This window comes from Lithobates pipiens, unplaced genomic scaffold (genome assembly GCF_037356315.1).
Source record: "Lithobates pipiens isolate NorthernLeopardFrog02 unplaced genomic scaffold, aLitPip1_a1.2 Scaffold_27, whole genome shotgun sequence".
In the NCBI taxonomy this organism is placed as follows: Eukaryota; Metazoa; Chordata; class Amphibia; order Anura; family Ranidae; genus Lithobates; species Lithobates pipiens.
Genome location: NW_027507788.1, coordinates 163793358 through 163818336, shown reverse-complemented (window position 1 = coordinate 163818336; position 24979 = coordinate 163793358). Strand labels below are relative to the sequence as shown.

General features: G+C 42.3%; 1 protein-coding gene across 4 annotated transcripts in view; it reads left to right on the top strand.

The window, feature by feature from the left end:
- Window positions 1–24979, top strand: part of KIRREL3 (kirre like nephrin family adhesion molecule 3) — a 1324921-nt gene that overhangs the window by 1068036 nt on the left and 231906 nt on the right. For all 4 annotated transcript variants that reach the window (XM_077457844.1, XM_077457843.1, XM_077457846.1 and 1 more), the window contains exon 7: window positions 7251–7356. In XM_077457844.1, coding sequence (XP_077313970.1) covers window positions 7251–7356 — 106 coding nt within the window. The remainder of the gene's footprint in view (window positions 1–7250; window positions 7357–24979) is intronic.

Below are 24979 nucleotides of genomic sequence, written 5' to 3'. Positions count from 1 at the left end.
AATATACAGACTTTTAGTAAGGAAGTGATACGATTGTTCGGATAGATCAACTAAAAGGAACCTAAATGAAGGAACATTGCAGAGAAAAGAACAGAATTACTTGGCTTTAACTACGGAAAACACCTGACATATATGAGGATCAAAGTGTTGTGAATAACACCCGTGATTATTCTTACCCAATGAACAGGCTGTCATTCCATCTAAGCTTCATGTTCATTGTTACTATTTACAGAATTGATTTTTGTGTCCAAGTGAATAGAGGTGAGAGCGAGATACGCAGTATTCTGCTCCCTCAGAGAACAATAATTCAAGAGCTTAAACAGAATAACGCATCAAATCAGTATTTTGATCTCAACATTAGAAGGACCAAAGTATTGATTATTGTACTTCTCTGTATATTTTTTTTTATAATATATTCTTTGTTTATTAATCTATTAATAACTTGACAGTGTTTGCAATGAGGTGCCCAGATATTATCTATTTGTAAAGAAAAAAAAGAAAAAAAGAAGGGAAAATTATACCAACCCTGAGCCATCCACATAAGTTTCATAAGAAGCTTGACTAGAAAATGAATGGGATATAGAAGTAAAGTTTATTTCTTTAGCTACATAGGCCAATACCAGGGCTAGACCGACTCAGAGGCAGGAAAGTTACCCCAGAAGCTGTGGTGGAGAGGGTACCAGCTGAAGCAGGAGCCTTTCCTGCCATCTCCTCTGCTCTCCTGCCATCTCCTCTGCTCTCCTGCCATCTCCTCTGCTCTCCTGCCCATCTCCTCTGCTCTCCTGCCATCTCCTCTGCTCTCCTGCCCATCTCCTCTGCTCTCCTGCCCATCTCCTCTGCTCTCCTGCCCATCTCCTCTGCTCTCCTGCCCATCTCCTCTGCTCTCCTGCCCATCTCCTCTGCTCTCCTGCCCATCTCCTCTGCTCTCCTGCCCATCTCCTCTGCTCTCCTGCCCATCTCCTCTGCTCTCCTGCCCATCTCCTCTGCTCTCCTGCCCATCTCCTCTGCTCTCCTGCCCATCTCCTCTGCTCTCCTGCCCATCTCCTCTGCTCTCCTGCCCATCTCCTCTGCTCTCCTGCCCATCTCCCGTGCTCTCCTGCCATCTCCCGTGCTTAAAACGACCAATCTGTTAAAATACAGATTGACCCTACTAACTGTTGCTGGTAAATTGTCTCTCCCAGTGTAATTAATGGGAAACCATGACTGCTGGGCCTAGGTACAAATAAAATGTAACATAATGGGATCAAAAAAACCCGCCACCACCCTTGCGCTTTCACCCCACTAAATAAAACCCTTACAACCATTAGGTTGGAAAGGGCAAGGCCACAGCTTTATTAAATTCCAACACATAACATGTGAAGACATTTAACCAGTGCCAGTCACAGTTGTAGTGTGAGCACTCAATTCAAAAAGGGGGGGTGGGGCCTGTCCTTACCATAAGTGCTGGACAGACGGTCTACTTCCAATTTTTTCATCAAAAGCATAGCCCATTACAGCAACTTTAAATGTTCGCAAGGTCAAGGAACCGCAGCAAGCTGTGACTTACCATAAAAGAGAGAAATGGGGCAGGAGGGTAGGCATCTCTTCCATCCATTTCTTCCAAAAGACCCAGAAATCCCTGGGGGCACATGTTTTCTGAGCTCAGGCCCATCCCTTCCCCCATGTTTCCACCAATCATTTGTGACCATCAAACACCTTGTCCGACACCTGGCCATGCCCCCATCAGTCAAGGCTCTCTTTCCCTATTGGGCTCAAGAGGCCCTCACTGTCCATGTGACAGTTGACCCTGTACTTTATCAAAAGCTCTTTACTATATATTGGGGATTTTGCAAGCTCCACTTGGACCTGACAGAGTCTATGTCTAGCCAAACCTTTTTTTTTTCTATTTAGTTTTGGATAGCGTGGGGGAGGAGCTCCTGTTGGTTTTTAATAAAATGTGAGGCTCTGTTAGAGAGATTTACCCTCATTTCCTGCCACAGCGGTTTACCCACAGAGTAAGTCGTGAAAAAAAATTGTATCAGGGACACAGACAGAAATTTAAATCTGGCAGGCATTCTAGGCTTCCATACTTGGATAAAGATCTGAAGATACAAAGCTATAACCCATGGTATATGAATAGGCCGTCTGTACCTTTTACTGTTACTTAAGGTAACCATTTTATTTCTGTCTCGTTGCCTTTGAAGAGATCCCCTTACTTCCTGTCTGGTAAGTAAAGCGTTATCAACGCAACAGGAAGAGAAGGGAAATCTTTCTAATGGAGGCTCAAATAGTAGTAAAAACCTGTTAGGAATTTTAACCTTTCCCCAATCTATCCAAAAGGAGAAAAAAAATGTTGTGGCCTGACATACACTTTAAATTCGAGAGATTGAAGCCCAACTTTGGGAAACCTGGAAACATTCTCATGCAGTGGGTCTGTACCCTCACTGCAGGGGTTAATTGCTCATTTAGGTCTAGAGGATTTTTAAATATTTAGTTTCTTATCCTCAAATGCTGCTAGACTGGCCCCACAGCATCTTCTACCCTATGCTCCGGTGGTCTAAGGTCCTGACGTCATAAAGACCAATAAAAGATCAATAGTCCTGCATTGGATGTAATGATACCAGGGGACAGTCCCCCGCTGACATGTGTGGGAGCTCCATCCTCCAGGCGAGCGGAGGATCGGGTAAGTAAACGCGCCTTTACTCTCCCCTAAACTAAACAAGCAGTTGACCCTTGCAATGTGTGCAAAGCCTCACTGCAAGGGATAATTTTCAAGTTAGCTGGAGTTGGGTTTTAAGATGAGAAGGTACACCACGCTGATGGCTGAGAGTCCAAATCATTTTAGTTCATCATAGTATAGTATCTCACAAAAGTGAGTACACCCCTCACATTTTTGTAAATATTTTATTATATCTTTTGTACGGGATCAGAGGGGTGAAGAGCTGGTTCAGAGGCAGTCCAGTAAAATAAAATTGGCTTTTATTCAGCAAAACAGCAAAAACAAAACATAAGACCAGACAGACTTGTCCAGGTACAGCTCACAGTTCATCAGCCCACAGGCTTAGCGGTAACAGTTCATGGTTCCAAACACAACTAAAGTCTTTTTGTGGTTTAAGCTCACCCAGCAGGTACACCTTCCAGCAATGGACGTTTCCACACAGCCTGCTGCTGTGTCTCTCTCTCTCCTACTCAACAACTCCACACTGACACTTTCAGCACACCTGATAATAAGCAGGCCTGAAGAGGAAGTACTTGCCTTCTTCAATTAACCCCCTCTTAATCCTGCCCCAGGCTGACCCTCTACACTTTTCATGTGACAGCACTGAAGAAATGACACTTTGCTACAATGTGTACAGTGTACAGCTTGTATAGCAGTGTAAAGTTGCTGTCCCCTCAAAATACTCACTTTTGTTACCAGCGGTTTAGGCATGGCTGTGCGTTGAGTTAGTTTGAGGAGACAGCAAATTTAGACGGTTATACAAGCTGTACGCTCACTACTTTACATTGTAGAAAAGTGTAATTTCTTCAGTGTTGTCACATGAAAAGATATAATAAAATATTTACAAAAATGTGAGGGGTGTACTCACTTTTTTGAGATACTGTATATAAAAAACAAATAGAACAACATGTTTCAAGGGTCTTAAGAGACATCCTTTACTGGTTATGTTCTAACATGTTCTATTTATCAATCCTGTTAATGGCAAGTTTCCACCAGTGACAGGATAGCTAGTCTGACATTGCACTAAGCTAAGAGAACAGAAATGGAGGGTTTATGAGTTTGAGTACTGAAAATCACAAACAGGAACAAGGGGCCTCATTTATCAAAGTGTCTGAACGACAAACTGACTGTGGTTGTACAGGAACTTGACTCTCTCTTTCATGTTGTCAATGTTAGGTTACAGAATGCAACTATGTGCTGCACAGGAAGTCTGTGTTTCAGATGTTTGGAAAAATGAATTCCTCCCTTTTGTAATAAGAGGTCGGATCCCAGTCTGCTGCCTTTGAATAGTCCAAATAATTGTCTAAATTTTGCAGAACAATAGTATTAATAGTCGTGTTTCACTTATGAGTGAAGGCACAGGAAATGCTGGGTATTAAGCAGCATCTACTTTTTGGGACATACTAATTGGATGGATGAAAGAGGTAATAGCTATCAGAAGACTTTGAAATGAGATTGTGAATAAAGATCTTGCTTGCTCTGAATTGCTTGCACAGAAAAGCAATTAAAAATGCTATTAACGGCTGCAAACTGCATCTGGTACGGAAGAACACACGTTGGAAAATAATTAGAATTAACTCCATTTCTCCTGGGAAATACTGAGACCTCACACTGCGGTCTCCTTAAATGAGCTCCAATGAATGTGATTTTTAGTGATTTTGCTCATATAAAGATTATGTCTGGTGTTAAATAACTTCCACTGTGAGATCAGAAATATAGCCATATCTGATACAGATGTAGCTGGCTTCATAATGAGGAAATATCTCTTGGCAATGTAAAAAAATAGGTAACTGAGGCTAAGAGTAGCAAACAGATGTCTCACTGACAACTGGTGGTATTACATCTGTCCATCTGGGATCCTGCTTGCACAATCCCCATTGACCGTGAACAGCAACTATGGCATTGGAGCAGTAAAGGCTTCTTTCTGGCAACTAGATCATGCAGATCATTTTTGTTCAAGCATCGTTGTATTGTGCTCCTTAAAAACAACCAAACTTTTTTTTCCAGAGCAGCCTGTATTTCTCTTGCGGTTACCTGTGGGGTTGTCTTTGTATCCCAAACAATTCCTCTTGCAGTTGTGGCTGAAAACTTTCTTGACCTTGGCTAAGGTAGGGTTAAGGTGACCCTGACCTTGGCTTAGTATTGGGAGTCCCCAAATTTTCCACTTCTTAATAAGTGATTGAACAGCGCTTATTGGTAAATTTAAAGCTTTGGATATATTTTTATATCATTTTCCTTCCTTATAAACTTCCATTAACTTGTTATGCAGGCCTTTTGACAGTTCTTTTCTGCTCCCCCTGGCTCAGTATCTACTTAGTGCATTCACGTGAGAGCTAAAAAAACATTGACTATTTATACACAGACACTAATTTCAATCTAAAAAGCCACAGATGGGGAAATTAGCCTTTAATCGACATTTTAAACTGTGTGTCACCTTGTGTGTCTGTACCAAGGCCAAACATTCCAGAGTGCGTTAACTTTTGATCAGAGCCATTTGGGTGGTTTCTGTTATTATGGTTTCAAAACTAGCCAAAAAACTATATGATATAATAAATATCTTAAAGCGGGGTTCCACCCTAAAGTGGAACCTCCACTGATCGGAACCCTCCCCCCCTCCGGTGTCACAATTGGCACCTTTCAGGGGGGAGGGGGGGTGGAGATACCTGTCAAAGACAGGTATTTACACCCACTTCCGGGCATAGACTTCCGTGGGAGTCTACGCCATTTCCTGTCCTGCCGCGCGGTCTGCTGGGACACACACGGGTCTCAGAGACAGCGCGGACAATTCCTATTGCGCTGCGAGACTCGCACATGCGCAGTAGGGAACCGGGAAGTGAAGCCGATTCGCTTCACTTCCTGATTCCCTCACCCAGAATGGTGGCGGCAGCAGCCGAGGGCCGAGCGATCGATCGGCCTCGGCTGCTGGCATCGCTGGAACCCGGGACAGGTGAATGTCCATTTATTAAAAGTCAGCAGCTGTAGTATTTATAGCTCCTGGCTTTTAATATTTTTTTGTAGGTGGAATCCCTCTTTAATGATTACTATTCTTGTATAAAAGTTATTTTCGGCATGATCAGTCATAATTTCAATCTGAATGATAAAATGTCACGATTTCTGCCACAGTGTGCAAACTTTTGAGCACACCTGTTAGTCCTCATGGCAGCTAGTGGTCAGCTTACTTGATCTGGCAGGTTCCTTCTTAGTCAATTGCAGATGGCGCATGGCAAGACGCCCTCCAAGTACAGGAAGACCTAAGTTCAAACAGCCAGCACTCAAAACTGATCCACTAGTAAAATGTGGTGCTGTTCCTTTGGAATAAAAACATCTCCGCAAACGTGTTTAACCCGCTCCTGACCCTACTCCGCCCACCTTGGTGGAGGCGGCTGCTTTTATTACAATTCGATAACAAAATTTTCTTGTGGATCTGTTTAGAGTAATTGATGTTTGAACCTGGGTCTATCCTTGGACACATATATATAAAAAGCATGCACACAAAAGAGGTGTTTAGGAGGGGCGGGGCAGGCTACTTGCCTTTAGCTGCCACAAGTCTTCTGTGTCAATTTTATGCTTTTCCTAAATGTGCACATGGATGTCTAGTAGGAAAATAGCAAGGCACGTGTCCCTTGATTTAGTAAATTGAAAAGATTTTTTGCACATCAATGCTTTAGAAAAGTCTGAAATAATAAAATACAAAAACTGAATATGGGATGTAAAAAAAAATGCTATATATATATATACAGTATGGCAAATGCTGGTCATCTTGAAAAACACAGTGACTAAAGTTCTCAGCATTTCCAAAGATAAATCTTTAAAACATGAAAATTACAATTAGGGGGAGTTGGTAACTATGAGAAAGATGAGTGAGATCAATCTATATAGTGATTGTCCGTCTGAATCTAATTTTTTGTTAGCCTTTGGGGGATGCTGGAGAGTCCAACTACCTAAACTACCCAAGTCCTTTCTGTTGTCTGATGGTGAAATCCCCGTGCTTGAGTTCCCAGGTACGCACACCTGCCAGAGCCTTGATATGGGTTCCATATTAACTCTTTTTAACACTACAAATTTATATTATAAGGAATACATTGTAAGGGTCAAAAAAAAGAAACAAGGTGGCTGAAGCACCACAAGTAGGTGGTTAAAGAGCCATAAATTATGACATCACAAGTCAGTGTGGTTGATTTACTAAAGGCAAAATAGATTGTGCTCTGTGCAAGTTCAGTTGTACTCATTTTCTCCAGAGCTTATCGAACGTGGTGAAGCTCTGCTGATTTCCATCATTCAGTCATGTGTCCCACCTGATTGAGTATTCTTTACAAAGTGAAGCTTCACCACATTTACTAAGCTCTGGGGAAAATTAGTGCAAAGTGCAGAGTCGATTTGCCTCTAGTAAAATCAACCCCGGTGTGTGTCTCTGTTTAGCTAGAGTCCAGCTATAACTGAAATATCAATTTTTGGCAGACTTACAAATATGTAGAAATGCATTATTATTGGGACTGTTGTAAATCTTGGACCCTGAACCTACAGTATAAACTGATGTTCTGTACACTTTCAGATCCACCGCTGGTCAATCTGACAGTGGATCCACAGCCAGTCCTGGAGGATAACGTGGTGAAGTTTCACTGTGCAGCCAAGGCCAACCCGGCAGTTACCCAGTACCGGTAAGAGCAGTCTCCTCTTCTGATAAATATAGAGATTATGATGCAGTTACCAGACAGAACAGATCTAATGTTTTATGATCCCCTTCAGGGAAACAATTTAATCCAACCCATGACACCTGTAACCACTCCTATATAAACACCACCTTACACACAGGAAGCTTGTTGGAGTAGATCTAAATGCTATTTGGAGTAAATCTATTGTCTAAAGTAGTGTTTCTCAACTCCAGTCCTCAAGGCGCTTCAACAGGTCATGTTTTCAGGATTTCCCATGAAGAAATGGCTGTGGTAATTACTAAGGTGATGAAACTAACCAAATCATATGTGGAAAATAATGGAAAGCCTTAAAACATGACCTGCTGGGACTACTTCAGGACTGGAGTTGAGAAACACTGGTCTAAAGCACAGTGTATCATAAAAAGTCTTTTTGCATACCAACCTGTTTTCACCTTTTCTCAGCCTCTTTCCTGTCTGGCACTGCTGATTTCCTCCAGGCACTTTCTGTCTGTATGCACCAGGTTCAGTGTCAGCTGCACATTTTAACTCTGAACGGTCTTCCTGATAATGACTAAGATGAAACAAGCCAGCACAATGTGTGATGGCATGGCCACTTTTTAGGCTGCACTAGGGCAGCATATGACGGGCACAATTGTGACAGAGGAACAGAGCGTTGACACCCTATAACAATCTGATCAAGAACCTTTATAGTAGGATCACCTGAGAATATATTATGATTGCTACATTAAGTCACAAAATGTATACCCCAAGTGGTGGATATGAAGTATGAGTGAACAGTGAGCATACTACCCACAACAATCAGGTTGTTTAGTAGCTGGGAATTATATATATATATATATATATATATATATATATATATATACATACATACATACATACATACATATACACAGTGGTGCTCATAAGTTTACATACCCTGGCAGAATTTATGATTTCTTGCCCATTTTTTAGAGAATATGAATGATGACACAAACACTTTTCTTTCACTCATGGTTAGTGTTTGGCTAAAGCCATTTATTTTTAATCAACTGTGTGTACTCTTTTTAAATCATGATGACAATTTGAACTACCCAAATGACCCTAATCAAACATTTACATACCCCAGTTCATAATACCGTGTATTGCTCCTATTAACATCAATGACAGCTTGAAGTCTTATGTGGTATTTGTGGATGAGGTTCTTTATCTTCTCAGATGGTAAAGCTGCCCATTTCTCCTGGCAAAAAGCCTCCAGTTCCTGTAAATTCTTGGGCTGTCTTGGATGAACTGCACGTTTGAGATCTCCCCAGAGTGGCTCAGTGATATTGATGAGGATGAGGAGACTGAGATGGCCACTCCAGAACCTTTTTTTTTGTTATCATCAAAATAAAGTTTATTGAGCATATTGAATAAGTGTACAGACAGGTAAAAAGTGCAACAGGCACTGTCTCAAAGGATATAACATTGACATGACCATATTGATACATAAAATGTGACATAGAAGGGGTTCAGATACCACGAGTTACTGGAGTGCATGGTCACCATGGCTGAATATGCCCCAGTAGGGGGTCAAAGGCCAGCTCCGTGTTTAGTATTACATAGGTGCAGGAGAGCTCCAATGTGGGAAAGCATACCAACATTAGGAATAGTAGGATAAACACTGAGCATGAATGACAGTACTACTCCGCTTCATTGCATGTAGAGGGGTCCTCCAGCCACCTGTCCCATATTTTGTTATATTTGATTGGGCAACTTCTATGTGACTATAACTTTTTTGTAGGGGAGAGTAGCATTTACTGCTCTGATCCATTGTTGGATAGTAGGGAGCGAAGCCTTGATCCAGGACCTGGCTATTTGCATTTTGACCAGAAACAGGGATTCTTGCAAGAAAATTGTTAAATATTTCTCTTCTTCAGAGATGGGAAGGAGGCTCAGTAGAGATTGAGGAGGGCATAGGGTCAGGGGGGAACCCATGCGATTAAGAAGGAACTTGACCACCTTGGATGGAGGGGCAGGTGATAAAAGGTTCCGCTGGGGTCTCTGCATTTGGGGCAGGCAAGGCTGTGGTCCGGCTTGTATTTAGAAAGACGAATCAGTGTAAGATAGGACCTGTGAAGTTCATATAAGTGGGTGAGGCAGTCTGACAGTTTGGGAGATACTGTTTTACAGGAGGCTGGTACCTCATCCCAGTCCTCATCCTCCACAACCCCAATGTCAGATTCCCACTTGGTTTTCAGTAGGTATGCATGGTCATTAGCTGCAGGTAGTGTGAGGTGGTTATAGAACGTGGAGATTCATTTCTTAGGATTCTCACCCATAACCAGATCCACCAGGTATAAAAAGTCAAGGCTAGGGATAGAATCACAGAATTGTGAGTTGAGGGCATGTCGGAGTTGGAGGTAACGTAAAAACATGTGGTTGGGCAGATCAAATCCATCTTTGAGGGCTTGGATAGATGTAATTGTGCTGTTAACTATGACCTGTGAAAGGAATATAACCCCCTGAGCAATCCACAGTTTGTAATCAGGGACAATCTGCAATTCAGGTAGTTGCGGGTTGTCCCAGAGTGGGGTATGGGTATGAAGTTTAGGGGCTTTAGTGACATTCATGGCCAATCGCCAAATTATACAATGGGGGAATACCTGAATGGGATGGTTTTTGGGTACCAAAAAATAGAAATTGGAAGGGGTGGGCGGAGTGGAGACCAGGGTGGCACTCCAGAACCATCACCTTATTCTGCTGTAGCCAATGACAGGTTGACTTGGCCTTGTGTTTTGGATCATTGTCATGTTAGAATGTCCAAGTACTGTACGTCCCATGTGCAGCTTCCTGGCTGATGAATGCAAATGTTCCTCCAGTACTTTTTTTTTTATAACATAGTGCATTCATCTTGCCATAAGTTTTGACCAAATTTCCTGTGCCTTTGAACCTCACATATTCCCCAAAACATTAGTGATCCATCTCTGTGTTTCACAGTAGGAATGGCGCACCTTTCATCATAGGCTTTGTTGACTCCCCTCCAAATGTAGCATTTATGGTTGTGGCCAAAAAGCTACATTTTGGTCTTATCACTCCAAATCAGAAGGTTTGAGGCTTGTCTCTGTGATGTTTGGTGTATTTTAAGCATGGTACTTTGTGGCATTTGCGTAGTAATGGCTTTCTTCTGGCAACTAGACCATGCAGCCCAACTTTCTTCAACTGACCTCTTATTGTGCATCTTGAAACACTAACACCATGGATGAAAGAAAAGAGTTTTTGTGTTCTCATTCATATTCTCTGAAAAATGCCCAAGAAATCATAAATTCAGCCAGGGTATATTATGAGCTCCACTGTGTGTGTATGTATGTGTGTGTGTGTGTGTGTGTGTGTATGTATGTGTGTATATATATATATACATATACACATACACAAGCATACATACACCAAATGCCGTACATTTGTAAATTAATGATGAAAAGTTATTATCTATCTGGTTGCATTTTAATACACTACTCCATTGCTGCACAGTTTATTTTCTTCAAAGCCCCTAAGGCAAAAGAACAGCAGAAAAAAAGCCTAATTTTAAAGGTAAAAATTGCAGAAATTCTTGCCGGTTCCATACTCCGCTCTGCATTGAATAGTACAATACAAGCTGTAATTAAGCCAGCAGAGCCTGCAAGTACTATATGAAATATGCAAGGCTTCTGTATTTCAAAAACCCAGCCCCCCCCCCCCCCAATAAGGAGAAACAGTGTGTAAAAAAAGACTAATATTCAGAAGGAATGTACTGAATGCTTGTGAGGAGACCTGTGTGCTCCTGTGCTTACACATTGAACAATTATTTTCATATACGAACGTCGCACGTTTTTCATCTCCAAGATACAAAAGTCCTTAAAATTGCAGCCACTTCATCCTAAAGAGCAAATGCTGCTCTTGGTTTCTCGCACTGCGCCCATGATGTATCTGTGCCATTAAATCCCTTCTATAAATAGATGGCTCACATTAGCGGGTATAGTGGCAGGTATGGATAATGACAGTACTCAGCAATATGGTCTGCTTTATACACATTAACCTATTTCACAGTATCTCAGCAGGGGGATGTATGTACAAGGGACTAAACTGTGGTCTTAAAGGCAAGCCAGGAAGATGTTTTGGCTGTAGGGTCAGGAAATCTGATAAAAATGGTAAAGATGCTCATATGCTCATTCAGGGTAAAGCGAAACAGTAAAGAACAGGTAACTGTACTTTAATATAGTTATCCTTTGATACCCCCCAAATTCCCATATTTACCTGCCCTGACTCCAAAAAGATCCCCACTGGCTCACTTTTAGAAAAAGTCCTATTCATTCCAGTGGAGAGGCCATCTATTATGCATTCTGGTGGTGATTGCCATTTTCTATAGAAATTAACTTGATGTTTCTGGACATGCGCAGAAGACGCTGTCTAGCCAGGAGATTTTGCACGACAGCCGTGCATACTAAGGAACTTTCGCAAGCAAACAAAGGTGAGTATAGACGCCTTTGGAAGGGTTGCTGGGTGGATCATTCAAAGAGTAAAGAGAAGTAAGAAAATCAGCAGCAGAATATTTTCCACCTTATAAAGGTGTCACATTGGACAGTGTAATCATAAAGGTAGGGAGAAGGCCAGGAGCAAGGTATTTCCACCCTACAGAAGGGTCATGTTGGATAGTGTAATTAGAAATGTAGAGATATGGCCAGGAGCAGGGCATTGTCTACACTATGGTCCTACTGCATACTTGCTAACATCTCCATCCCATTTCCCAGGACCCAAATTATGCCCACTTTTTTTGGGTGGTCCTGTCTGTAATTATGCAGGAACTGCCCATTCTCAATTACAATCCCCTCAATGCTTGAGCATGCTCAATAACTGAAATAGGGGTGATAATGTGATCTTGGGACATAGCCCATCATACAGCATCATTGAGACAGAGTGGATAGATGTGGGACTGTCATGAAAATCCAGGACAGTTGGCTTCTAATTTAGAAAGCTAGGGGGAATTTTTCACCCATTGCAAGGGTCAGTTGGGCGGTCTAATCAGAAAGGTTGAAAGAAAGTCAAAAGCTGAGTATAAATCCATGCAAGGGTATCTTGGTGTAATCAAAAAGCTAGAGGGAAGGCCATGAGCAGAGTATTTTGCACCCTAATGAAGGCTCACTTGGTGGTGTAATTAGAAAGGTAGAGAGATGGTCAGGAGGAGAGTATTTACATCCCATGCAGAAGTCATGTTGGATGGTATATCTGGAAAGATAGATAGAGATTGGATCAGAGCATTTTCCACTCTATGCAGAGGTCATGTTGGATTGTGTATTTAAAAAGGTAGAGAGCAGGCAAGGAGCAGAGTATTTTGCACTCAACACGTGGGTCACTTGGATGGTGTAATCAGAAAAGTATAGAGAAGGTCAACAGCAGAGTATTTCCACCATATGCTGAGGTCACTTTGATAGTGTAATCAGAAAGGTAGAGAGAAGGTCAAGAGCAGAGCATTTACCTCCTAATTGAGAATTATATTGGACGGTGAAGTCAGGGAAGTTCTAAAAACCAAAGCACAGCTATTGAATTGGTGGTTACAGGCACAGAGTGGTGCTTGAGTGACTGGTACACTTTATTTCTGAACTAACCAAATAACTCTCTGTAGCGCTTCCTTCTCATTATATGCAGAAAAAGTAAGTAGACGACATCGTAAGACAGACAGCTGTAGTCATTAGAGTGCCGTATTTTATCTCGGCAGAGCAGTATTGGCTTCTCAGATATACACGGCTTAGGGTTGTTTACACGTGTGTGACAGTAATGTGGGGAAACAGATGTGTGCAGCTCATGGATCATGACTTATATTACTCATATGATCAAAGTGAAAGGGCCCAGCTGTATGAGCTCAACACACAGCCTCTTGTAAAGGTTAATTATTATGGTGAAATTGCAGCAGAAAAGAAAAGCTTCTCTCTGCAGAGAGAGATAAAAGGAATCAAAGCATTGCTACTTTATAAACTGGAGAGAGACAGAGGGTTACATACACCTAAATGGAGGCACAATATGTACAAGTGCTCGCTGTCAGTAAGAACAAGGAACTTGGATCCCTAGTTATAATAGCTAGTGATAAAGGAAGTGGAGATGCTCTTGTCTGAAGGCTTTTTCCAGATGTCCAGCAGTGAAAGCACTGGGGTCCTAGCGTCAGTTACAATTGGATGAGTAGTTTGGAATGTGCTGATATTCTGATGATTTGTGGAAGGATGGCATATGGGAGGGAAGATTTTTTTCCACATCTATGACTAGCCTAGGACCAGGTAAGACGGATGTAAACAATAAAAGTTCTAGGACTATGAAGTGAAGACACACAAACAAAGGGTAAAAACTTAATTTAGAGTTTTATTCACAGAGGCATATGTGTGTTTTCTGCATGGAACACAGGTTCTTGCTGGCAGAGCTAGCAGAAAATCCAACATAAAATATGCGCCTAGATTTCTCACATGTAGGCAAGTTTGGACATGTACAGCATTTCGATGCGTACAATTTTTCTAATGACTTTTTGTATACATGCGTATAAGTGTTTATGCACGTAAAATGTTCACATATGCACGACCCTGCATGCAGCTGTGTTCTACTTTTTTGTATGCAACTAAACAGGGCATATATTTTGTTTGTAGACAGAGCTTTGTGCATGGCCCCATTTATTCCAACAGTGCTGCATTTAGACGCATATAAATATGCTGTATGCATCTAAATGTAGTGTTTTTGATGCATGCCCATGTGAATGAGCCTTTATGGTTTCCTTGAGTCTCTGCCATTAAATATATGCAGCTTGAAGTGGTTCTACAGGCTGAAGATTTTTTACCTTCATGCATTCTATTCATGACAGGTAAAAACCTTCTGTGTGCAGCTGCATGGCCCCCCCAATCCTTACCTGACCTTCCCCTAAACCAGTGATGTTCAGGATAGCCTCATCTGTCCCAGGACTCTCCCTACTAATTGGCTAAGTCAGCTACACAAGCCCATTGACTCCCACTGCTGTCAATCACAGCCAGCGAGTCAATGAGAACACAGCAGGGACAGGGCCGAGCTGAGCCAAACCGTGGCTCTATGTGCCCCCAGGCAACCATCTTTATCTGGGGGCACGGCTCGAGGGGAAGGAGTCAGGAGTACCGGGAGGACCAAAAAAGAAGAGGATTAGAGCTGCTCTGTGCAAAACCACTGCACACAGCAAGAAAGTATAACGTGTTTGTTATTTAAACAATTAAAAAATAAACTTTAATACCACTTTAAAATAAAGCTCACCTCCCATAATAAAGCCCACATTTTCTGTGCTTTGCTTCGGTTCTGATGTCAAACAGGATGATAGTGGAAGAAACATTTTAAAAAAACCATCAAGTACTTGGGGGCAAATAAATGTTTTCTAGCACGTCTGGAAATGTGCGAATTGGATGCATTTACAATTTCATTTTAAAACAATATCCTGCTTGTTTAACTAAACCGAGGGTGGGGTGGTACCTCATCACCTATTCACAATGCCAAGAAAAAGACTTTCTATCTGTCTTTCCATGAGGAAGATGACTTCATATACCGAAGTCATTAGAAGCTCATGTAGGAGGGTAAATGTTCCCTTTTCAAAGTGTGTGTACACTTTTCTTAGTAAATACTTTGAAGTTGCGTTCACTACAATCATTCACATGAGTGGAAAAATCCTGTTTTTCTTTTTCTTTTCCTGGCACACGATTGGGTATTTTCAGTGAATATAGCTTTACTAGCTTATTAAAAAGCTAAGTGACCATTCAGTTTGTTCATTCAACAAACCCTGTTCCTTTAGAAAACGGACCCCACTGTATAGGAAGGATTGGACTTTATGCATGTGGTACAAAAATATGGATTTTTATACCCAGGATGTGGAAATGAAAAGCCTCCAGAGACCTGACTCCAAGAGGAGCAGCCTTAAAAAATGCTTCAAAAGACAAAGTTCAAATGGGGATTGTCTTAGATCTAGCAGAATCGACAAAAACAGGTTCCATAGGTTTTCTGACATTTTTGCAGGGGCACAAAACAGTGTAGACAATCTGTTTGAAGACCACAACAAAAGAGCTAAGGCACCACTATGGGTTTCAAACTGCCAAATGTTTTAAAATAAATTCTGATCAAGCTAAATTTACTCACTCCAACTTCCCATGGGAACCGATATTGTTAGGCAGAAGGCGCACATACTTCTACCAGACTGCTCATCGTACGCCTATAAAAAAAAATGAAAAAAATAAAACAATAATAATAATGTATTATATGTAAAAGGCATGCGTTTTGCATTCAGATATCTACAGTGTTTAGCATTTTTTTCTCCTTGTTGCCCCTAGAAATTTCCTTGGGGTAAGATGTTATTTTTTGGTCATTATACTATACTTATTAATATATTGAGGATGGACGAAATAGGTGGTCAGGAACTGGATGAACCAGGGCGGATCCTCTGTGTCGTATGTCGACAGCAGACTTTAGCCCTCTATCAGATGAATCTGGGTCACTAGAGTGCAGAACTAAGTGCACTCCTGTGAGCCACAAGAGAAGTATGGTCAAGAGAGTTTTAAACGTATAAGTGTTTGCTTGTTTTCAGGCAGGGCTATACATTATACAAGTTTTAGTAACAGTTTTCTATTGGTGATCCAGTCCGCCAATTTGTCAGCCACGTTCTTTAATTTAGCTGTTTGTATGGTATTTTTTTCTTACAATTTTGAACTACTGAAAAGAGTGAATACAGTTTTCTTAATTGGAAAAGATGAGGCTGCATACATTGAGCCACGCCGTTATAAAGAAACTAGAACAAGACCTGTTAAAACGAATCATATTTGGCAAATTTTTGGACATTAGCACAGTTAGGCCTCATTTATATTTGTGGTGCTCTCTGAGGATTGATCCACCTTCAGATCACTCTTCAGAGAGCATTTGACAGGTAGTGAGAATGTGTTATATTGCCTTTTCACTGCCTGCTTGAACCCCAGTTGTGGGGCGCTCCCATTCATTAGAACACAACATTTTGTGCTGCAACACAATGCAGAACATTGTGGTTGTGGCATGTGTACACCCTCAACTACTGCATTTGCAACAAATGGGGGAGCAGTTTTTTGGTAAAACCACAGCTCAACCACACAGGGAAACACAAATTTGGCAAAGTAAGTGGTACTAACAATGAAAATCTGGAGAGACATTTTTCAACTAAATAGGCTAAATGGCAACAGGTCAGTAACATGATTGGACATAAAAAAAGAGCACCTTAGAGGGTCAGAATGTCTCAGAGGTAAAGATGAGCAGAGGTTCACCAATCTGTGAAAAGCTGCATCAAACAATTTCATAATGTTCCTCAATGTAAAATTGCAAAGACTAAATATATCATCTACAGCAGTGGTCATCAACCCTGTCCTCGGGGCCCGCTTTCCGGACAGGTTTTACCTTGGGGAGATGCAGACTAGAATCCTGCAATCACTGAGCAGCAAATGAGATCACCTGTGATGTATTTTAGTTATCTTGCAAACCTGGCCTGTTAGTGGGCCCTGAGGACAGGGTTGATGACCACTGATCTACAGTACATAGATTCAGGAGAAATCTCTGTATGCAAGGGACAAGGCTGAAATGCAATATTGGATGCCTATGATATTCAGTCCCTCAGATGACACTTTTTTACAAACAGACATGATTCTGTGATGGACATCACTGCATGGGCTCAGGAATAATTCCAAAAATCTGTGACAGTTCGCTCTGCCATCCAAAAATGTAAGGTAAAGCTCTATCATGCAAAGAAGAAGCCACATCTGAACATGATCCAGAACCGTCACCATCTTCTCTAAAGACAAAGCTTATTTAACCAGTTTCTGCCCACGCTAAAGCCGAAAGAGCGTTAGCATGGCTTGCTTTGCCAGGAGAGTGTACATAGACATCCTCCCATGATTGTGCCACCTCATCAGTGCTAATCAATGATGCCTCATCAGTGCACATCAGAGAAGGAGAAAAATGACCTGTTTGCAAAATCTTATAACAAACTATAAAAAACTTATTTTTTTCTTCAAAATTTTTGGCAAATTTTTCATTTGTTTACCTGGTTCCTGACCAGCGCACGCCGATGTACGTCGGCAGAATGGCATGGGCAGGAAAATGGGCGTACCTGTACGTCCCTTTAAATTTGCCACCCTGCCATCGCGAGCGCGTCGGTCGTGGGTCTCGCGGACTCTATCGCCGCGGGCATACCCACGAGCCTCTCACAGGGCGGCTGAACAAAGAAATGCCATTGTAAACAGCATCTCCCCGTTCTGCCTAGCAACTAGTGACGCTGATCTCTGCTCCATGTGATTGGAGCAGAGATCAGTGTTCACTAAATTAAAGCCCAGCCCCCCACAGTTAGTAACACACCCCTAGGAACACTTAACCCCTACACTGCCACCCACTGGTTAACCCCTTCACTGCCAGTGTCATTTACACAGGAATCACTGCATTTATATAGCAGTGATTGCTGTGTAAATGACAATGGTCCCAAAAATGTCTGATGTGTCCGCCATAATGTCGCATTCACAATAAAAATCGCTGATCGCCGCCATTACTAGTAAAAAAAAAAATTATTAATAAAAATGCCATAAAACTATCCCTATTTTGTAAACGCTATAACTTTTGCGCAAACCAATCAATCGCTTATTGCGTGTTTTTTTTTTTTTTTTTTTTACCAAACATATGTAGAAAAATACATATCGGCCTAAGGGAAATTTTTTTTATATATATATATTTTTGGGTGATATTTATTATAACAAAAAGTAAAAAATGTGTTTTTTTTTTTTAAATTGTCGCTCTATTTTTGTTTATAGAGCAAAAAATAAAAACCGCAGGGGTGATCAAATACCACCAAAAGAAAGCTCTATTTGCAGGAAAAAAAGGACATCAATTTTGTTTGGGAGCCATGTCGCATGACCGCGCAATTGTCAAAGTGGTTGTAAACCCTTACAAACCACTTTGACCTACAGGTAAGCCTAGATTAAGGCTTAACTGGATGTCCAAGAAATATCTCCTAAACCTATATGGTTTAGGAGATATTTACCTGAAGACAGCCACCGCTGTCTACGGCGCATGCTCCATAGACAGCGGTGCGCAGGCGCACTGGGTAAGCCGCAGATCGCGGCGATATGCCGCGAGTGTCGGCTCCCGTGCGCATGTGCGGGGGTGACGTCATTGCTGCTCCGGGGAATCACAGCGCCGGAGCAGCGAGACCCACCAAGAAGATGGACGCTCTGAACTACAGGGGACAGCGATGACTTCGCTGGCTCCTGTGTCAGGTAAGTGACACATAATGGACTACTATGCGATGCATAGTAGTCCATTATGCTTTACCTTTGCAGGGAATGAAAGAGGAAGCAAACCCATCAGGGTTTACTTCCTCTTTAAAGCGACGCAGTGCCGAATCGCAAAAAGTGGTCTGGTCTTTGACCAGCAAAATGATCCGGGGCTGAAGTGGTTAACAAAAAAAAAAAATTGGTGATTAAATAACACCAAAAGAAAGCTATATTTCTGGGGAAAAAAAGATAAAAATGGGTACAGCGATGCATGACCGCGCAATTGTCCTTCAAAGTGTGACAGTGCTAAATGCTAAAAAAAAAAAAAAAAGGCCTGGGCAGGAATGGGGTAAAAGTGGCCAGTAGGCGAGTGGTTAAAATGGTCTGTTGCAGAGTAAAAAAAAGATTTCTGTGGTCAGACAAATCAAAATTTGACATTCTTTTTGGCAATCATGGGTGCTGCATCCTCTGGCTTTTTATCAGCACTCAAAAGCGTGCACCTCTGATTGTATGGGGGTACATTAGTGCATATTGAATGGGCAGCTTGCACATGTGGTAAGGCACCATCAACACTGAACTATCTATCCAGGGTTTAGAGCAGCATATGCATCCATCCAGACAGCATCTTTTTTCAGGGAAGGCCTGGCATATTTCAGCAGGACAATTATAAACCACATACTGGACCTAGAACAACAGCATGCCTCCAGAGTAGAACTATATGGGTACTTAACTGACCTGCCTGCAGTCCAGACCTTTGGCACACCTTGAAATAAAAAATAGGACCAAGGACTGTTGAGCAGTTAGAATCCAATATCAGGTAAGAATGAAACAACCTTCCTCTCCCAAAACTCCACAACTATTCTGCTTGAATGGGGTGATCAAGAATCTAAACAAACACTCCTCTTCTCAGTTACCAGACATTTACAGAGTGTTGTTGAAAGAAGATGGCATGCTACACATGGCCCTGCCTAAACTTTTTTGAGACCTATTGCTGGCATCAATTTGGAAAAAAAATGTTTTTCTTAAAATGGTACATTTTCAAATTTTTCAAATTTTCTATTCGACTTTATGGTGTTATATTTAGCTGGAGTTCTGCTTTTAATAAAGGTAGACTTCGGTTTTTTTATTTCTGAAATTGCTTCTTTTGATATGATAGGAGGCCAGCTCATTCACACAGCAAGTTGTGTTAGTGGTGATTTAAATGTGCGCTCCCACGTACAACATATATTGACGTTGCAATAAATTGAAAGCATTGGAGCATTTAATACCTGGCTCCTTGGCCATTATTAAGAGGAGCCTCGTCATTTAAGATAAGTTTAATAGGTTTGCAAATGCAGAGTCGAGAGCCAGGCTGAGGAGTGCAAGGTAACACCTATCTCCGAAAACATAACGCAAGCTGTTTTCATTACATTCTAACAAGTGGAAAAAAGAACTCAGTTCCGAGCAGGGCCAGAAACAGGCGGGGAGGCTTTGGCCCAGCTCAGGGTGGATGCAGAGAAAGGATTTAATTTTGGTGATTGATGCCCCTTGTACTTAATGCTGACATGCACAAGTATTTAAAAGTGCAGATTTCTTCATTAAGAAGCAAGCAGTGAATATTGTAATTGGGAGCTGCACTACAGCCACCCACACTGCCGGGAAAGGTTAATTGATACAAATAAGTGTTTGTTCAGATTCTTGATCACCCCATTCAAGCAGAATATTTCTTCATGAAAAAGTCCTTTTGCATTACAGCGATGCTCTGACATCGTACATATGCAATTTGTTTTATTTACCATTAATTTGCTGATTATACTTGATGCCATTCCTATTCATATGGAAAGGAGTTATATACGGCCTGGAGGCTTTTATGCTGGATAAGCACAAGATGGGAAGAAAATGCCAGAAAACGTGTCTTTATCAGTACATTATCAACAATTTGTGCAAAATATAAAATTGCTATATATTGTCAAAAGTATTGGGACACCTGCCTTTACACGCACATGAACTTTAATGGCATCCCAGTCTTAGCCCTTGTACACACGATCGGAGATTCCGACAACCAAATCCGTCGGATTTTGTCCGAAACTGTTGCATACACACGGTCGGACGAAGTTGTGGAAAATCCGATCGTTCAGAACGTGATGATGTTATTTCGTTACGACGGGACTATGTTCAGGCTAGTAGCCAATAGCTTTGATGTAGGAATTTGATCTGAGCATGCGTGGCACTTTGTCCGATCAGAATTCTCTACACATGATCGGAGTATGTCCGATCGGAGCATTTTGTCGGAAAATATTTCCGGCAAGTTGGAAAATTTGGTCCGACGGATATTCAGACGTAAACAGTCCGATGCATACCACACACAGTCGGAATATCCGACAAAACGCTCCGATCGGACACATTCCGTCGGAATCTCTGATCGTGTGTACAAGGGCTTAGTCTGCAGGGTTCAATACTGAGTTGGTCAGCCAAGTTTCTCCACCCCAAACTCCCTCATCCATGTCTTTATCCCCTTGCCGCCGAGCATACGCAGATGTGTGTACTCGGCTTCCGGGGGTTATACCGGGATGATGCCCAGACCTGCAGGCATCCCGGTACCGTTTTTCAGAGCGGGCGATTGGCTTTCCAGCCATAACAACCGATGCAGGTAAAAGCAGCTCGGCTGTTATGCCGGAGGATCGGGAGGGGACATTCCCCCCCTCCCGCCACTCTTATCAGGGCTCCTGTTCAATCGGAGGCACTGATGCACGATCCACCACTTCTGGCGGCTAGGGAGGGACTGGAATGAAGCCGTAAGGGGCTTCATTCCAGTCTCCTAATTGTAAACATGGAAGCGACATCATGACGTCACTTCCGGTTTACTCGGCTGCATTTATATACAGTATTTAGAATCACCAAAAACAGCGATCTGAATATTTTGAAGTGTAAAGGAGGGATTGGGGGTCTTTTAGACCCCCGATCCCTCCATAAAGAGTACCTGTCACCACCTATTACTGTCACAAGGGATGTTTACAACCTTGTGACAGCAATAAAAGTGTTAAAAAAAAAAAAGTATTAATTTGAAAATAAATAAGAAAAAAAATAATAATTTTAAAGCCCCCCTGTCGCCGTGAGCTCGCGCAGCAAAGAAAGCGCATACGGAAGTCGCGCCCGCATATGTAAACGGTATCGCCACGATCGTCAGAGCGAGAGCAATAATTCTAGCACTAGACCTCCTCTGTAACTCTAACCTGGTAACTGGAAAAAAAAAATTAACGCGTCGCCTATTGAGATTTTTAGGTACCGTAGTTTGTCGTCATTGCATGAGTGCATGCAGTTATAAAGCGTGACATGTTTGGTATCTATTTACTGGGCATAACATTATCTATCACATTATGCAAACAAATTGGGCTAATTTGATTGTTTCGTTTTTTTAAAATTCATGAAATTGTCCCTTTTCCCAAAAAGTTGCGTTTAAAACACTGCTGCGCAAATACCATGTGACATAAAATATTGCAACAATCGCCGTTTCATTCTCTAGAGTCTCTGCTAAAAAATATATATATATAATGTTTGGGGGTTCCAAGTAATTTTCTAGCAAAAAATATGGATTTTAACTTGTAAACACCAAATGTCAAAAATAGGCTTAGTCATGAAAGGGTTACTGCTTTGTGCACTGGTGTGCAGTCATGTTGGAAGAGGCCATCCCCAAAATGTTCCCACAAAGTTGGGAGCATGAAATTATCCAAAATGTGTTTGTATGCTGACGCCTTAAGAGTTCCCTTCACTGGAACTAAGGGGCCAATCCCAACCCATGAAAAACAACCCCACACAATAATAATCCCCCCTCCACCAAATGATTTGGACCAGTGCACAAAGCAAGGTCCATAAAGACTGGGATGAGCAAGTTTGGGGTGGAGGAACTTAACTGGCCTGCACAGAATCCTGACCTCAAACCAATAGAACACCTATGGGATAAATTAGAGACTGCGAGCCAGGCCTTCCCGCTCAACACCAATGCCTGACCAGTGCCTGCCCTCACGAATGCGCTTTTGGAAGAATGGTCAAACATTGCTATAGACATACTCCTAAACCTTGTGGACAGCCTTGAAGAAGAGTTGAAGTTGTTATAGCTGCAAAGGGAGGCAATATTAAACCCTACAGACTAAGACTGGGATGCCATTAAAGTTCATGTGTTCATGTGTGTGTAAAGGCAGGAGTCCCAATACTTTTGAATATATATATGCATATATATATATATATATATATATATATGCATAGTTCCATAAAAAAAAGCAGATAGTGTACAACTACATAGTGTATGTCTTAGCCCTTGTACACACGGTCGGAGAATCTGTCGGAATGAGTCTTATCAGACCGCGTCGTCAGATAATCCGACTGTGTATGGTATGCATCGGACTGATTCCGTCCGAATCTCTGTCCGATCCAAATTTCCAACATGTTGGAAAGATTTCCCGACCAACTGGGCCAGACGGACCTAATCCGATCATGTGTAGAGCATTTTCATCGGACCAAGTGCCACGCATGCTCAGATCAAATTCCTACATCAAAGCTATTGGCTACTAGCCTGAATGTAGCCCCATCGTAACGAAATTACGTCATCACGTTCTGAAAGATCTGATTTTTCGCCAACTTGGCCCGACCGTGTGTATGCAACAGTTTCGGACACAATCCGTCGGACTAAATCCGACGGGCAAAATCCGACGGATTTGGTTGGCAAAATCTCCGACCGTGTGTACGTGGGCTTACAGTGGGGGGTTTTATACACTGCTGGTTGTCTACTTTCTAATGAAAGTGATCTGGTGGTTATACAACCACCAGGTCACTTTCTGGGGTCACTTTGTGCCTCACTTTCCGGTGCACCCCCCCCCCCCATGTTTCCCAGGCCCAGGACCTGCATGGTGGGTGTCGCTGGGTGGAGGGGAGGGTGACCAGTGAACATTGATTTGCTGTTCTCCACTAGCTAGAATGAACCTGTAAGCAACATGTAAAATTAAATTTCCAGTTATTCGTGTCCGTGTACTATAGTGTCCACTTCATTCGTTTCAAGCTGGGTTCACACTTGCTGCGGCTCACAGCAGGGGCCCAGTGCGTCCCTGTACACCATTTCAGGTGCGAATTGGGTCGGAATTTTTGGCTGAACTTGCACCTGAAATGGAGCCAAAGATGCAAAGGACCCTTTTCCAATGCACTCTGCGGATGCCCTGGATCTGTGTGAACTGGCTCCATTAAGAGCTGGTCACAGTCTCCTGTCATGCGGGATGTGGGGAAACCCACATCCAATTTGCATCAGTGTGAACCCAACCTAAATAAAAGGCATATGAGACATCAGGGGTCTAAAAGATGAAATCTCTGGACAATCCCGCCTATTCTGGGATGGTTCGGTGGAATGCCTTCAGCGCAACTCACTTGGTGAACATTTCTAATCCTGTGCTTTCTGAAAGACTGTGGCAATTGCACAGCTCAATGTGCTCTAGACTGCATGGTAGCGGCCCCCTTACTCACATGTGAACTCTGTGTCCAGGTCACCTGTCTACCCTTTGTCCCGGCCCCACTCTTAATTTACGGTGCGGGAGAAACTTGGAGCCAGGAATCGGGGGAGGGGAGCGGGAAGGTGGAGCTGCTGTGCACAGAGGTGGTTCACTCCTAAAATACGCACCCGCAAAGCATATTATCGGTTGTTAGGACACTGGCTGTACTAGCAACGAACAACTGCAAAGAAGATTGGGGGGGGGGGAGCTGAGATGTCCTTCTGACAGAAATCCTCACTGGGTGCACTGTGTGAGCGCACACATTGCACCCACTGAGGATACCCCCACTGTGCTGCAGGACACCAGCCCAGGTCTGCAGGACCCCAGGACTTACTTTAAATCTCGGGATAGTCTCGCAGAATCCAGGATGTATGCCTTAGTGCAACACATGATTTAACATAAGAAACACATGCATTGTGGCTCTCTACAAAACAATTAGATCCATTCTATTGGGCAAGCAAACGCACGTTTAAGACCAACACTAACCAAAGTAAAAATACATAAATAATAAATACATACAAAATACATAAAAAAATAATACATACAATAAAAAAAGAACTTACTCCACTTTTCTGAAAAGACTTTCCACAAAATTTTGGAGTGTGTTTATGGGAATTTTTGGCCGATTGTGAGGTCAGGGAATTCTAAATCATCCCAAATGGTGTTTAGTAGGGTTCTTAGTTAAGGACACCTGAGCCCCTCCACATCAAACAGGTCAAACCATGTCTTTGTGGAGCTGCACAGGGGGATAGTCATGGTGGAACAGAATGGAACCTTCCCAAAACTGTAGTTGGCAGATGGAAAGTGCACAATTGTCTGTGGCCTTCACCAAAATCA